Source organism: Azolla caroliniana, unplaced genomic scaffold (genome assembly GCF_043228905.1).
Source record: "Azolla caroliniana isolate FFs.n. ecotype wild unplaced genomic scaffold, voAzoCaro1.0.p SCAF_15, whole genome shotgun sequence".
In the NCBI taxonomy this organism is placed as follows: Eukaryota; Viridiplantae; Streptophyta; class Polypodiopsida; order Salviniales; family Salviniaceae; genus Azolla; species Azolla caroliniana.
Window position 1 is genome coordinate 8,868,637 of NW_028230450.1, and position 13,904 is coordinate 8,882,540.

Here is a 13,904-nt window from a genome sequence, read left to right on the forward strand (position 1 = left end):
GGAAACCGTTCCGGAGAGAAATGCGGCACAAGCCCAAGAGCTTGCGGACGTAAAGGATGAGCTAGCTGCCCAAGAAGCGCTGAGGAGCCGCGAAAGAGAGTTGAAGACGGCAGCGGAGGCAGAACTCAAAAAGACTGCTGAGAATCTACGCCGGGCCGAGGAGAGCTTACGAAAAGGCCACCAAGCGTACGACCGGCTCAAGGAGGAAAAGGAGAAAATGTTGCAAGAGAAGGACAGGCTCCGGAGAAACGCCGAAACAAAAGTAGAGCGCCTGAAAGAGGAACTCCGGCAGCTAAAGGACTGGGAGGACCGGAACCATCGCCAGATCAACGGCAAGCTCAAACAAAAAACGGAGGAATTTGAGCACTTGCACCGGGAGTATAAACGGTTGCAAACGGAGCACAAGGAACGGACGGATGAGCTCCGGCAAGCAGTTGATCGGACCGCAACGGCATACGCTAATGAACAAGCGGAAACCAGAAGACGGTTGGAAGAGGCGGAGAAGGTTCGGACAGAGCTCCTCAGGCAACAGCAGGCGGAAAAAGAAAGAGCGGCGGAGGTACTGCAGAGGCTGCAGACAACATATCAAGGGCAGCTGACGCGCTACAGAGAGCAGGCGGAGGATACGGCTAATCTCATCAAGCAGTTGAAGGAGGAACGACAAGTTGTGGAAAGTAGAGCGCAAATGGGAGCAAGTCGCATCCAGGATATCATGCGGGCCTGGTTGAACCAGACCTAGAGCTTGATTGACAACGGTTCCGTCAAATGGTGGACCAAGTGGGCCACGAATGCGGCGGAACTCCAATTGCTCCGGGCCGACGTAGAGAACCGGCGGAAGGAGGGAGATGATTGCTATATGCTGACTTCCGAAGACTTCACCGGCATAAGAGATGAGCTGGCCGAAGACTTTCAAGCCTTGGCAGAGGACCAACTAGGGCAAGTTCGGCAACTTGTAGCTCAGCTGGACGACGACAGGCTGGAGGCGCAGATCCAGTTTGAAAGCTACGAGAGGTCCCGGATCCGGGAAGAGAAAGCACGAGAACCAGTAACGGTCAACCTCAGTGATGAGGAACCGTTACTGGAAGGAGACCGGACCGGAAGCAGTCAAACGGAGATGCCGGAGTCAGAAAAACAAACGGAGCAGCCGGAGCAGTCTCAGTCACAACCGCAACCACAGCAGCAGCAGCAAGCAGAGCAGCCGGAGCAGCCTCAGTCCCAACCGCAACCACAGCAGCCGCAGCAACCACAACCGGAAGAACAAGTGGAAACTCTGGAACAAAGTATTTTGGACAATTTGGGTGAACAATGAAGGGGCCGAGAAGGGTTCGACGTACAAGGTACTGTCCCACGGGCGTGCCATGTGTTACCGGCCGGCAAGGAGTCCAAAATACGGAGTGAAGGAATTAATTAAGTATGGTTGTAAATAAGCATAGTGTGGACGGACGGACTGGAAACGGTATGCCGTTCCAGATCCGGACGGATCCCGAATAGGTGCGATAGGCACCGTTTTGTACTACGGGCCGGAAACCTATTTAAAGGCCCGGACCCCATTGTAATCGCAGCGGATAATTAATAGAGCATATGGTGTTTATACTTCTGTGTTGATTTCCGTTCTGTAATTACTGTTATATCTTACGCGTGTAATTAACAAAAGCGCTCTAATCATGTAACCTACGTAAGTCGGTGTAATCGTTGAATCTTAATCCTATGCCGTAATCACCCTTTGGTGAAGTGTCTCCGTGACACCTTGTGTTAGGCCTTGTCCGGTCAGAGAATAACAGTGTGTACCGGTTCCCATTTGAATTTTCTCCCTTTTTTCAGTAAGCTATACAAGGGTTCAACCACATGAGCATAGTGCGGAATCCAAATGTGGTAGAACGCACATGCTTCTAAGAATCTTCGGACCTCTGTCTACGTTCCACATTCCCTTCGCATCTCTTGAATAGCATTCACCTTCTCGGGAGAGGGTTTCCATCCATATGGCCCACAAAAATGTACCACTACTAGGATCTCACGTTGGCCAAATGCTGATTTTTCTTCAGAGAATGTGAGGCCCTGCACCTTCTAGTCTTTCCAGCACTCTTCCACAATCTTCAATATGGTTTGAAACAAATCTTCGACATCCATCTTGATCTAAAGACTCGTCCTTCTCTGATTTAGGGCACCCCTTTATAGGTATAGCATCAAACAAAGGCATCGTAATATCTGGGATGCAGTCTCTTAGTACTTTGTTCATGGCATTCATCATGTGAGCCACTAGGTTAGTTGCCCCTTGCGGTAATGTACACATCCTTACTAGCCCAATGGGAGTCCTCATTATTGTGATGTCTCGACTATCCAAAGACGATTGAAATTGGTCATATCTAGAATACAAGTCTCCAATCGAGTAAATCGACCTTCTTGCAAAAGCTTCAGCAAACTCATCAACACTAGGTCCAATATCAACATTACGAATGGTGACCTTGTTTACTGGTTGCAGATCTTGGATAAATCAAAGTGCTCCATTCTTCTTCGGCACTGTGAACCACCTATTTGAATGAGGCGCATTAGATGGCTCAAGGATTCCCATTCTAATATTTTCTTTTAACAGCTCTAGCAATCTTGGAATGTGAGTTCTTGGAACGGGAATTGGCTTCAAGTTCCATGGCACATGGGGTATTGTAAAGATAACCATTGGTTCCACAAGCATTGGGTCAAAACATCCGATCTCATGTGGGGAAAAGGCAAATGCCTTCCCGTGTTGCTCCAACATTTCCCGGAACTTGGACTCTTCTTTGGGAAGCAAAAACTCACCCCCACCAATTTTGAGCTTCCTCCGAGTTTCATCGGTGAAGACATGCCCTACTCCTTTCGGGTCTCTAAGGCACGGATCTTGCGTTACCTTCTTTATTCACTGCCAACTGTTTTCAGGCAAGGGAGTAGCCACATGTTTGACCTTCTTATCTACAGTCTTGTATTTGGTATTAACTTCGACTTCATCCATTGCAACACCTTGTTCGTATTCGTCGATGACGGTGTATAAGGCGACAAAGTTGATTAGAATTATTCTGTTGACTTGTAGTTTCGATTCGATGACTTTCTCCATTTCCCCAAGAGTATCATCAAATGATATTATCTCCATGTACCCGTTTATTGCCTCTTCCTCGCTCATAATCCCGATTTCTCTAAGTTGTTCCTCTAGGATTTCTATTTTAATATCTCCTCCATTAATGTTGCTAAATTTACACATCCCATTTTCAGAAAACAACACTTCATTTTCATTAATGGGGTGACAACTTTTATTACACTAATTTGGGAACATAGTTAGATGTCCTAGACTGTTGTTGTCCCTCTCCCTAATAGCCCGAATTAAAAATACTCCCTAGATTCTTTCCCTAAGCTATACCTATTTCTTTCATGGTTTGGTCGTATGGTGAGGAATTGAACCGAGCTCATCCCATCTTGACTTTGTATCCGCATATGACGAACCATTATCAAGTACCTTTGTCTCCACTTGGGATGCTATAATGTAAGGATCGCCAAGGATGACAGGATGTGACACTGATTCCTACACAAAAAAGTGTGGATCATGCTCAACGTCGCCAATAGTTACCTTAACGTTAAGGCAGGCCCCATGAAGCTCTTCAGTCGCCCTGGTTGCCGCTTGAATCTTCCACCCATGCCTAATATTAATGGGCCAACGACCCTTTCAATAGAAGTCAAGAGACATGAGGTTGATCTCCGAGCCATGATCAATGAGCACCACCACCGAATCTTTCAAGTCTCCCATCCACACCGGTGATTCAGTAGTAGCCCTAGCCCAATGTTGCCTTGCAAAATGGCTATTGGCAAATTCTTGTTCAATTTCGAGACCTTCCGTTGTGATAGCGCTCGTCGAGACATTTGTTGGTCTAGTTCCTTCTCCACTTGTCGTCAGTCTCTTCCTTTTTATTAAGTCAATGATGACATCATGAAATTTTTTCTTTGCAATTCCTAAGATCTCCCATAGTGTGAACTCGATTCGGCTATCCAGGATTCTTTCTTCCATCACACACTTAAGGTCGGTGGATTGCTCTATCTCCGAGCGTAGTTTGAACATTGGTCCGATTCTTTCCTTCCCTCTTTCGGTTATCGTTTTGGGCGGTGATGATTCCTCCCTTCTTTGAACAGCCTCTCTTGTGTCATGTTTCTTTGAAGAGCCTGATTGGTCATCTGGTCTTTTTCGTTTCTCTTCAACTAGGACGTCATAGTTTTGACACATGGCCTCGACGAAGCTAGACTTCTCCTCCACAGGGTCCTCCTATCCCGTCATTGCTTGGACTCTTCGTTCTGCTTTGAGTGCCTCGTTTATGCAGAGCTTCCCTTTTCCGACTTGATTCAATATGATTGGCCAAAATTCTCCTGCTTGAGATTCTTGGGCTCTCGTCTTGTGTCCATCTTGAATCCCGGCAGATGAGGAATAGTAAACACTATTCACTTTGTTTTCTTCCATTTCCTCCATCAACTACTTCATACCTCCTCGGTCGAAGTTAGTATTGAGAGGACGTTGCATCACCAAAGAGTGAATCTGATTGGTTGAGAGATAAATGATATCTCATCGAAGGGCATTTTGGAATTCTGAGCAATCTCTCCGCTAGTGTTCCAAAGAGTCACACCAAATACACCTGCGGGGAAAGTCCAAGCGATGACCCAGAAAACTTTGAGTTTCTTCCTTTCTAATTTGAGAAATTCTTATCTCTTGAAGCATTCTACAAGTTTATCCATAGTGGCTTCGTCCGTGAGCTAGCTACTTCAACATCCCTCGGTCTTTGGGCTTGTGGTTCTTGTCTTGTGTTATAAGCTTGTCGGCCACTCTGAGCTGCAACACTCGATCTTGTCTTGTTGTCCCATTGTCGACACTTATCAAAATGTTCACATGCTCTCTTCACTACTGCCCAATCAGAAATGAGGCCTTCATCGTTTTCTAGTAGTAGTCCAAGATTTGTTCGATCTTTCTCATCTACTAACTTGATAAATAGGAGCACCTTGCTGGAATCAAGAATAGTTTTGTCAAGTGTAGGCAACTGATCAAATCTTTGCTCGAACTCATGGAGCGTCGGACTCGCACTCAACTCTTTGTTAGAAGAATTCACCTTAAATCTTTTTCGTCATTCGAGATGAGTCACCAAACCCATATTCTTCAAGTAAACTTTGTTCGAAAGATGACCATTCAGGATTGATCTCTTGTAGCTCTAGGACCCCAGAGTAAAGACTTGAAGTTACAATCCTTGAGAAGCTTGTCAATTGTCTTGCCATAGGAATACCCTTTTTTCGCATTTCTGTTTTGTACGTTTCCTGGTATCCTGTCACATCTCTACCGTCAAAGCATCCATTGGTATCCACGATCCTATTGATGGCAACGTCAAGGCCTGCGACGTTGTCTCTCTCCTGGAGCATTTGGTCCATCATCCTTGCTCTTGCTTGTGCTAGACTATCATTAGAATCTCTAGCACTTGAAGTTCCGGCCATCCTCCCTTGCCATTCTTCATGTCGGGTTCACCAAATCTATGTCGCGGAAATCCGGGGTCTTTGACCAAGGAGGATGAATTGGGTGACTTGTACTTGTAAGGAATCGACCGTCATTTAGGTTTATAATCGGGTCGTTCTTGTTGTCGAAGATGCTTGTGTGGGTTGAGAGAGAGAGAGAGAGAGAGAGAGCGATATTGAGAAAATATTTACTACACCACAAAGATGTCGTGAAGCACGTGACAGGTGCCAAAGGTCGTGATGTGTGTGTTACATGTGCGCAAACAAGCACCGGCCTCTATCTGCAAGTGGTGATGGAGGATCAAAAGGATCGTTCAAGACAATGAAGTGGAACCGTCAGTGTTCTGGACCGGAAGGACTAGCGCAAGCAAGAAAGTATTAAAGATAGATTGGTAGATAGATAGATACGAACGAGAATTCCAATTCCGGGTTTGAACCTTTGACTTCAAAATTGAGGGACAAGACACATTTCCAATGAGATAACTAAGATTTATTATTATTGTTATTGATTCCATACATTGCTTGATTTCCTTTCCCTTCCTTTCCTTCTTATATAGATGCCCCCATGCATATGATGCGTGGAGGGTGTAAGACATGCATACAATGCATGAAATGCACGTGATGCATGATTGCCATTTGGCGCTCATGCATCACATGTCTCTCATTCAAGCCTCATGTACGAGTTGTTACATGTGAAATGAAGAAATAAGCTTTAAAGAGAATAACCTAGCCTAATGGTATGTCAATTGCCTCCTATCCTTGAGGTGTAAGGTTCAAAACCTTACTTGCACCTCATTGTATGCCACTAGGACCTAGGCTTATTTTTATATCTTGTGTAATGAACACCTAAACACACATCACACGTGCACATTAACGTGCTAACATACATGTGTAATCATCACTCCTTTCATACGTGTGCACATTGCACCTTCTTGATTTTCCTCGTTCCACGCGATTTTCACACTGTTGCCGAAAATCTTTACAACATCGTACCTCTTCCGAATCGGGTGCCTCCGATTTGTTCCAACTCTTGTCCGAGTTGGCTGTCTCCAATTCGTCCTCAATCTCCATACCCTTCACCACGTCGAACCATGTCCTGGTCTCGGTCTTTCCAGTTTTGCCTTCCTCTTTTTTGCTTGGCTCCAACTTGGGCTTTGCATTTCGGTGCCTCCCCCTATGTCTGGTCTCGGCTTTCTCGGTCGACACGTGCACACTGACTTCTTCAGTCGGACCGAAATCAAGATTGGTTTCCGACTCGGCTTTTCGGTCGTCTTTCCCATTCCTCCCTTCATTCCAGTCATGTTTCTCATTCCTCCCCCTCAAGTTCGGCATATCAAGGTACAACACACCCAATGCACTTGAAAATTGCCGCAACTTGTCCAAGCCAAGGGGTTTGGTGAAGATATCGGCCACCTACCGATCTGTTAGGAACATGTAGCAGTTCCACTCCACTGGAGAGAACGTGCTCTCAGACAAAATGGTAGTGCACCTCGATGTGCTTAGTTCGAGCGTGAAAGACGGGGTTTTTTGCCAACTGAATGTTGCTGAGGTTGTCGCAATAGATCGTCATCAGATCAGACACCTCCACTTGCAGATCCTTGAGGAGCCTTGTTAGCCATATGGTTTCGCACGTTGCGACAACCGCTCCTCGGTACTCGGCCTCAGTGCTCGACAGTGCTATTGTCGGCTGCTTTTTACTGCTCTAGGTGATTGTGGTGCTTCCAATGGAAAACGCATATCCGGATGTAGACCTATGATCACCGACATTTCCAACCCAATCGGCATTCATGTAGCGGAAAAGTTATCTGGCTACACCGGTACGATACAACAACCCCCTGTCCTTAGTGCCACTAACATACATGAGTATTCAGTGCGTGTTGAAGGTGCTCCACAGTCGGATGCGCCATGAATTGACTAATCAATCCGATTGGATAGCTGAGATCCAGTCGGGCGATGATTAGATATATGAGGCTTCCGACTATCTTTCGGAACCTTTTCGGGTCACATGTCATTCCGGAGTCGGGGCGAAGCTTCACATTCAGGTCCAAAGGAGTCGAGACGGATTTGCCTTCCGTCATACCCAATTTGAAGAGCATACTCAACACATAATGCCATTGGTTGATCAGTATGCCTTTGGGGTTGCGGATCACTTTGATCTCAAGGAAGTAATGAAGGTCACCGAGATCCTTCATTTTGAATGATGTTGCGAGTTGGGATTTGATGCGGGTGATTTCGTCCATATCAGCACCGACAATGATGAAATCATCAACAGAAAGCAAAATGCTTACTAGCCCGTTCCGACCGTGCCAGATGAAAAGTGAAGAGTTTGATTTCGACGGAGCAAACCCTATCCGATGCAGACTCTGCATGATCTTCGCGTTCCAGGCATGGGGGGCTTGCTTGAGTCTGGAGGCTCTAAGGGCCGAAAGGCCGAAGAGGCCAGACCTTGAGCTTGAAGGGGAGTGTTGAGATAGCAAGCTCAAACCCCTTGTACATATAAAACCCCACTATCTTATTAGGGCAATACTAGGTTTAGATATATAAAGGCTCACTGAACAACATTGTAATGAACTGGTTGTTTTTGTAATACAGTTGTATTTTTTGTCTCGCTCACTCTCTTTGTGTCACTATCTCTATAGTTTACTGTTTTTTGTCTTGGTTGTTCATTGCTGTGATTCAGTTGAGCTAGGTCGACTATGCATATAGACTTTCACATTATTTACAAACTATCTCGTAAGCTTAGAAAGAAATTCACTTGTATTAATGTGTTAGATTGTAGAGTCAACCCAATCAATGAATCCAAATGGTACAATCTCGTTGACGTCGAATGCATTGAGCATAACATTGAATGAATGCTCAAATATTTGTGACTCGGAAGTTAGTCTTGTTGAGAAGAAGACAAGAGGGGAGCGAATAAGTATGTCAGTCAGATGCCATTCTTGATAGTCTATCTTGAGCCGCATTTGTGATACTCTTTGAGTCTTGACGACGTGCACCTACCCCATTTATTTAGAATTTATTCTTAGAATACAAGTGAATTAAGAAGAAGCGATGATGCTCAAGCGCTACACACATATATACATATTAATTATACAATACATATAAGAAGAATATGTACATATGTACATACATATACGTATGTACCGTAGGCCCTTCAAATCCTCTCTCTGAGCTCCCTCCCTCCCTCCCTCCCTCTCTCTCGGTCTGCTCGCGTGCAGAGTGTGAGAGAGGGAAGGGGACAGACCAGAGAAGACAGATAGATGGCTACGTTCGGATGCTTCGCGGGGCTCGCAGCGGGGGCCATAGGAGCTCTCTCCCCCACCGAGCTGCACCTCCTCCGCCTCTGCTCCTCCTCCTCCTCCTCCTCCTCCTCCTCCACCGATGACGACTACCCACCACCACCTGCACCTGCACCTGCACCACCAGCACCCGCTCCGGTTCCCCAGGTACATACAACACACAAATACACACCGAAGAGGACTTACAGAGATACATTCCAGGAACAAAATACCTAACGATTTCGAATGTACCTAATTCTTTGTAGATCTGAATTTTGGAAATAAAGTTCTCTCTCCCTCTTATTTATGTGATTTAAATGACACATTAGATCGTCTTACCATTGAATGTATCCATCAGTTTATCGTATCCAAAATCTGACATATGATGCTTAATGGCTTGTTTGATCGTGATTTTCTACTTTCTGTTTACGTTGCAAATTACTCAAGTCTAAAATATGTCCACTGCTTAGGCTTTTGATTTGAAATCCTTTGTACATGTTGTAATGTATGCATTGCATTGTATATATGCCTATGTAGACATGTAACTACTCGTTATACATATGGTACATCCATGTATATATACCTGGATACATACATGCATACATGCATACATACATGCGTACATACATGCGTACATCCATACATGCGTACATACATACATACATACATACATACATACATACATACATACATACATACATACATACATACATACATACATACATACATACATACATACAACTCATTTTTGTGTGGATGTGGAATTGCAGTGTCATGAAGAAATGCAAGGACAAAGCCAAACCTTGTGGGCACCCACAAGAAGTGAAAGATTAATATCTTGCTTTAGCATAGCAAAACTAGCATCAGAATTCGATGGCATTACCTCATTAGATTCTTCCTATGGATGCAGAAATGCTTGATTTATTGTTCTCCGGGGGGTGGGGTGGGTGGGTGGGGTCAGTTCGTGCCAAGTTATGAGGCACCTTAATTGATATTGATGTTTTTGGATTGTTTTCAATTTAAATAGAAAATCAAAGAAAAACTTCGAAGTAGATAATGGGATTTTGTCAATGGTTGTCTAGATTAAATTTCTGAGTTAGGTGCATATCTGCATTTCAGTTGGCCTCATTTTTGTCCGGTTTGAGTTGGAGCCAATCCATCCGGAGGTTACCAAATTTGGTTGTTTAATGACTGTTGCACATGTTTTGTATTGTCAATGATGCATGCATGTTTTTTGTTTCGGTTGCTTTGAAGGCTGTGTGTGTTTATGTTTAAGGGTGCATATTTCGCCATAGAGTATGTAAGGTACACACATCATCAGCTTTTTTATCTGGAATATTTTTTGAAGGCTCATTGTATAGCGGACATGTGAATTAAGAGACTTGATGGAAACCATATGCGTGGATTTTTGGCTGATACAATATGCTTGATAACTGTGGATCTGTTTCATTTAGAAATGACTTTTTGGCTAATTCAATATACTGGATAAGTGTGGATCGAATGCGTGTGGAAATGGTCTTTATCAATCTTGGTTATGTGCATTTGCAAGTGATGTCTTTCGTTCTCACTTTACAAATTCTTCTGTCATGTTTATACCAGAAAAAATGCTGATTGTTTTGTACAGAAATGTCATTTAACAGAATGACTTATGACTGTTTGCTTTTTAAGTTAATTTTTAGGAATATATAGATATTAGAATGTGCATTCTAAAATGGTGTACGATTGGCTCCATAGCTTTGAAATAAATAACCAACCCAAGGCTTTAGCGTTCTGTCACCACCAAGTTGATGTGAGTAGGAGTCAGTAGGTGAAGAGCTACTATTGTATTGTTGACTATGACATGGTCATATGTCATGTGCAACAATATATGCGATACATGTCGTTACACTTTGTATTTTAATGGCAAGAGGAATTTATACTTCTGTTTTGATTATTCATTCACAGATATGGTAAGACAGTGAATCTCAGTGATGCCTTTTCCATCTTGGAAGAATGATAATTTACCTACTATACCTAAAGGTGAACATGGATTATTTAGTGTAATGAATGTAACTGGTTGCCATATACTTGCCGAAATGGTTAGGAACATTTCATTTTTTGTGGAAAAACCATCGAATTTAAGAATATGTGGAAAAACCATTGAATTTAAGAAAGAGCCCTAAAATAACCAACCACCTAAATGCTATGAGAATTTAAAGGCAAAGGAAAAAATGGGAGGACACTTACCATCCTTTCTGGGTAGTGAGGTTTTTTATTATCTTCCTCCATTCTGGTTTATAGTATTAACCCTCTCATGTCCAATGAAGTGAGGATCTTTATTAAGTAAAGCTAAGTATGCATTTGGTGAAGTGGGGTACATAAGACTATTATATATATATATATATATATATATAGTTGCGTGGTGTTGATTGCTTATACCGATTTAGATGCATGACATCTATTGTAGAATTAGTTCCACAACAAACACATTATAAATATATAGTTGCATGGTGTTGAATGTTTATATTGATTTAGATGAATGACATAAATGGTAGATGGTTCCAATGCAAATAGCTCAATGTAAGTTAAAATGTGTTGAGTGTTTATACCGATTTTGATGTTGAAAGTTTATACTAGTTTAGGTGCATGACATATATTGAAGCATGGTTCCAAAACAAATTAAAATGTTACAAGATGATATGGTGAGACTAATATTAGACTCCTCGTGGACCATAAAAGAGCCATTCTATATGGCAATAATCAAGAATAGGATCATGTCTTTCTTGAATTGTCGAACCGCTCATTGCTAGATCCCGTCGATGCCCTTACGATATAGTGTGTCATGGAGTATGCAAAAATGCCGGCTTCGGACGCCAATATCTTCTTCTACTCGAGAAGCATGCTAGCAGGTGGTAGGCCCGAGATTAGGAAGCATATCATATCGTCAATCCATTTGTCCTTGGGGTCTTGGTTCCTGTCACCTGAATTGGCCGAGTCAATCCAAAAATTTTCCCCTTCCGGGAAGTCATCTTGTACGCCGCTGACTATTTCCCCGGATTCGAGTCGACTCAAATAGTATGCTACCGCGTGTTGTACCCCTGGCCTGTGATGGATATCAAAGTCAAATTCTTGTAGTAGTAGTATCCATCTGGCCAATCTGCCTAGTAATGATTGTTTCGTGACAAGATAAAACAACGCCGAGCGATCTACGTGAAAAGTGAATTTTCAACCAAGTAGGTAATGTCGAAATTTGGTGATGATGTAGATCATGTCAAGGTCCTCTCTCTCTCTCTCTCTCTTGTCGAGTAATTCTTCTCCGTTGCTGAGACTCTCCAACTGGCATAATATACCAACCGTACCAATTTGGTGCTATCAACTGCATCACTGCGTTGCGAATTGCCGTGTCGGAGGCGTCGACGGAATAGTTTTGGCCAGTCCGGCGGTTGGACGACGGGTACTTGTGACAACATGATTTTGAGGGCATGGTATGCCTCGTCCTTGGTAGGTCTCCATCGAAATGGCATGCGGTGTACCGCCGCATGTAGTGGCGTCGTGAAATTGGCCAAATATCATAACATTCGGTTGTGCCACCAAATTTGTCCTAGAAATTTGCTCAAGGCTTTCACGTTTTTTGGTGGTGGAGCCTAGATTATTGCTTTGTCCATATTGGGGTCTACCGTGATTCCTTCTTGCCTGACGATGTGACCCAGTAGCGCTCCGCTTGTTACGTCAAATGCGCATTTCGCTAGATTCAAGCTCAGTCAAGCCGGTCGACATCTATCCAAGCAAAGGCGTAGGTGTTTGAGATGTTCAAGTCATCAGATGTATACAACAAAATCATCTAAAAAGACCCGCATAAATGGAGGAATGTAATCATGAAGATTTCCATGATGATATGCTGGAATGTCGCAGGTGTCGTTTTTAGGCCGAACATCATGACGAATGCCACGAAAATGCTCATTTTGTGCCGAACATTGTCTTTTCTTGGTCGTCCGGGTGCATCCGGATTTGATTGTATCCACTGAAACAGTCTCTAGGAAGTTGTAGATTTCGTAGCCTACTACTACATGCAATACTCCATTGGTGAAAGCTAGGGGAAATGCGTTTGTGATAGTGGTGGCGTTGAGTTTCCAATAGTCGACATCGGCCCGGATTTTGCCGTTCTTTTTCGGCACCACCATGATTGGACTCCATGTTGCTTGCTTGACTGGCCGAATGAAACCAACTCGCAACAACTTGTCAATTTCCTCCTTTACCTTGACTGCGTAGTTTGGGTTCATTCGATACCATTGCTGTTGTACCTGTTTCGTGTTCGTATTGAGATGTATCTGGTGCTAATAAAACCTAGGGTCGAGAGCCTGAATGTCACTATATGACCATGCAAATACGTCTTTATACTCCTTTAACAATTTCACCATCACTGATCTCTCGGTTGGCGCAAGCTTGTTATGTACACATAACGTTGGTGAGGGTGGGTCACTAATATTTACATTAGTGAAGTATGTTCAGTAATGTTAAAAAGGGGCTAATGTGATTGGATAGAAGGAATGATAGGTGCATGCACTATCATGATTTGGGCAACCAATGAATGGAAACCCTTTTAGAAAGGCACATCTATACAAGGGGCCTAGGAGAAGGTATAAATATGAGGCTTAGCTACCCTCATAAGGACATTACGTCGGAAGGCTGCTAACTTAGGCACCGGTGGTGCGGGCTAGACTTTCGTCTCGACGATCGTGTTTATCTCTTCCAAGGTATTAGTCATCCTAATTTCCGGCGGTATGGACGTTGGTGGTAGGTTGGCTATGTCTAAAAAGCCAAAGGCAATATACAAATAGTACATAATACTGTTTCCTTTGCAGAAATACATATTATCAAAAAAACTACATTGTTGCCAATAACACCTTTGCTAGTAGAGCACATATAAACCTTGAGAAAATTCCATTGCTATGTCGAGTTATAAGACCACATATAAACCTTGAGAAGGCCTCCACTTTAGCACGAATAAGCCTCTTTATCACCTCTTTTCCATTCACCTTTGCTTGAACATGTGGGACATTGTGCAACCAGAACCATTCTCAGACTCTGCCATTTAACTTCTTTGCCACTATCATTGATTTATATTCCATGGGATCATATGCT

General features: G+C 43.5%; 1 protein-coding gene across 3 annotated transcripts in view; it reads left to right on the forward strand.

Annotated features, from left to right (window-relative positions):
• LOC147854537 (uncharacterized) overlaps nt 1-9,718 on the forward strand; it is an 88,067-nt gene extending 78,349 nt beyond the window's left edge. The window contains exons 1-2 of one of the 3 annotated variants that reach the window (XM_087331323.1): nt 8,694-8,951; nt 9,554-9,718. In XM_087331323.1, the coding sequence (XP_087187449.1) occupies nt 8,766-8,951; nt 9,554-9,703 (336 nt within the window). In that variant the 5' untranslated portion in view covers nt 8,694-8,765 and the 3' untranslated portion in view covers nt 9,704-9,718. Of the gene's footprint in view, nt 1-8,693; nt 8,952-9,241; nt 9,347-9,553 lie in introns of those variants that run through there. The other 2 variants (XR_015531035.1, XR_015531036.1) reach the window with 2 other exon arrangements.
• Nucleotides 9,719-13,904: the final 4,186 nt, after the last annotated feature.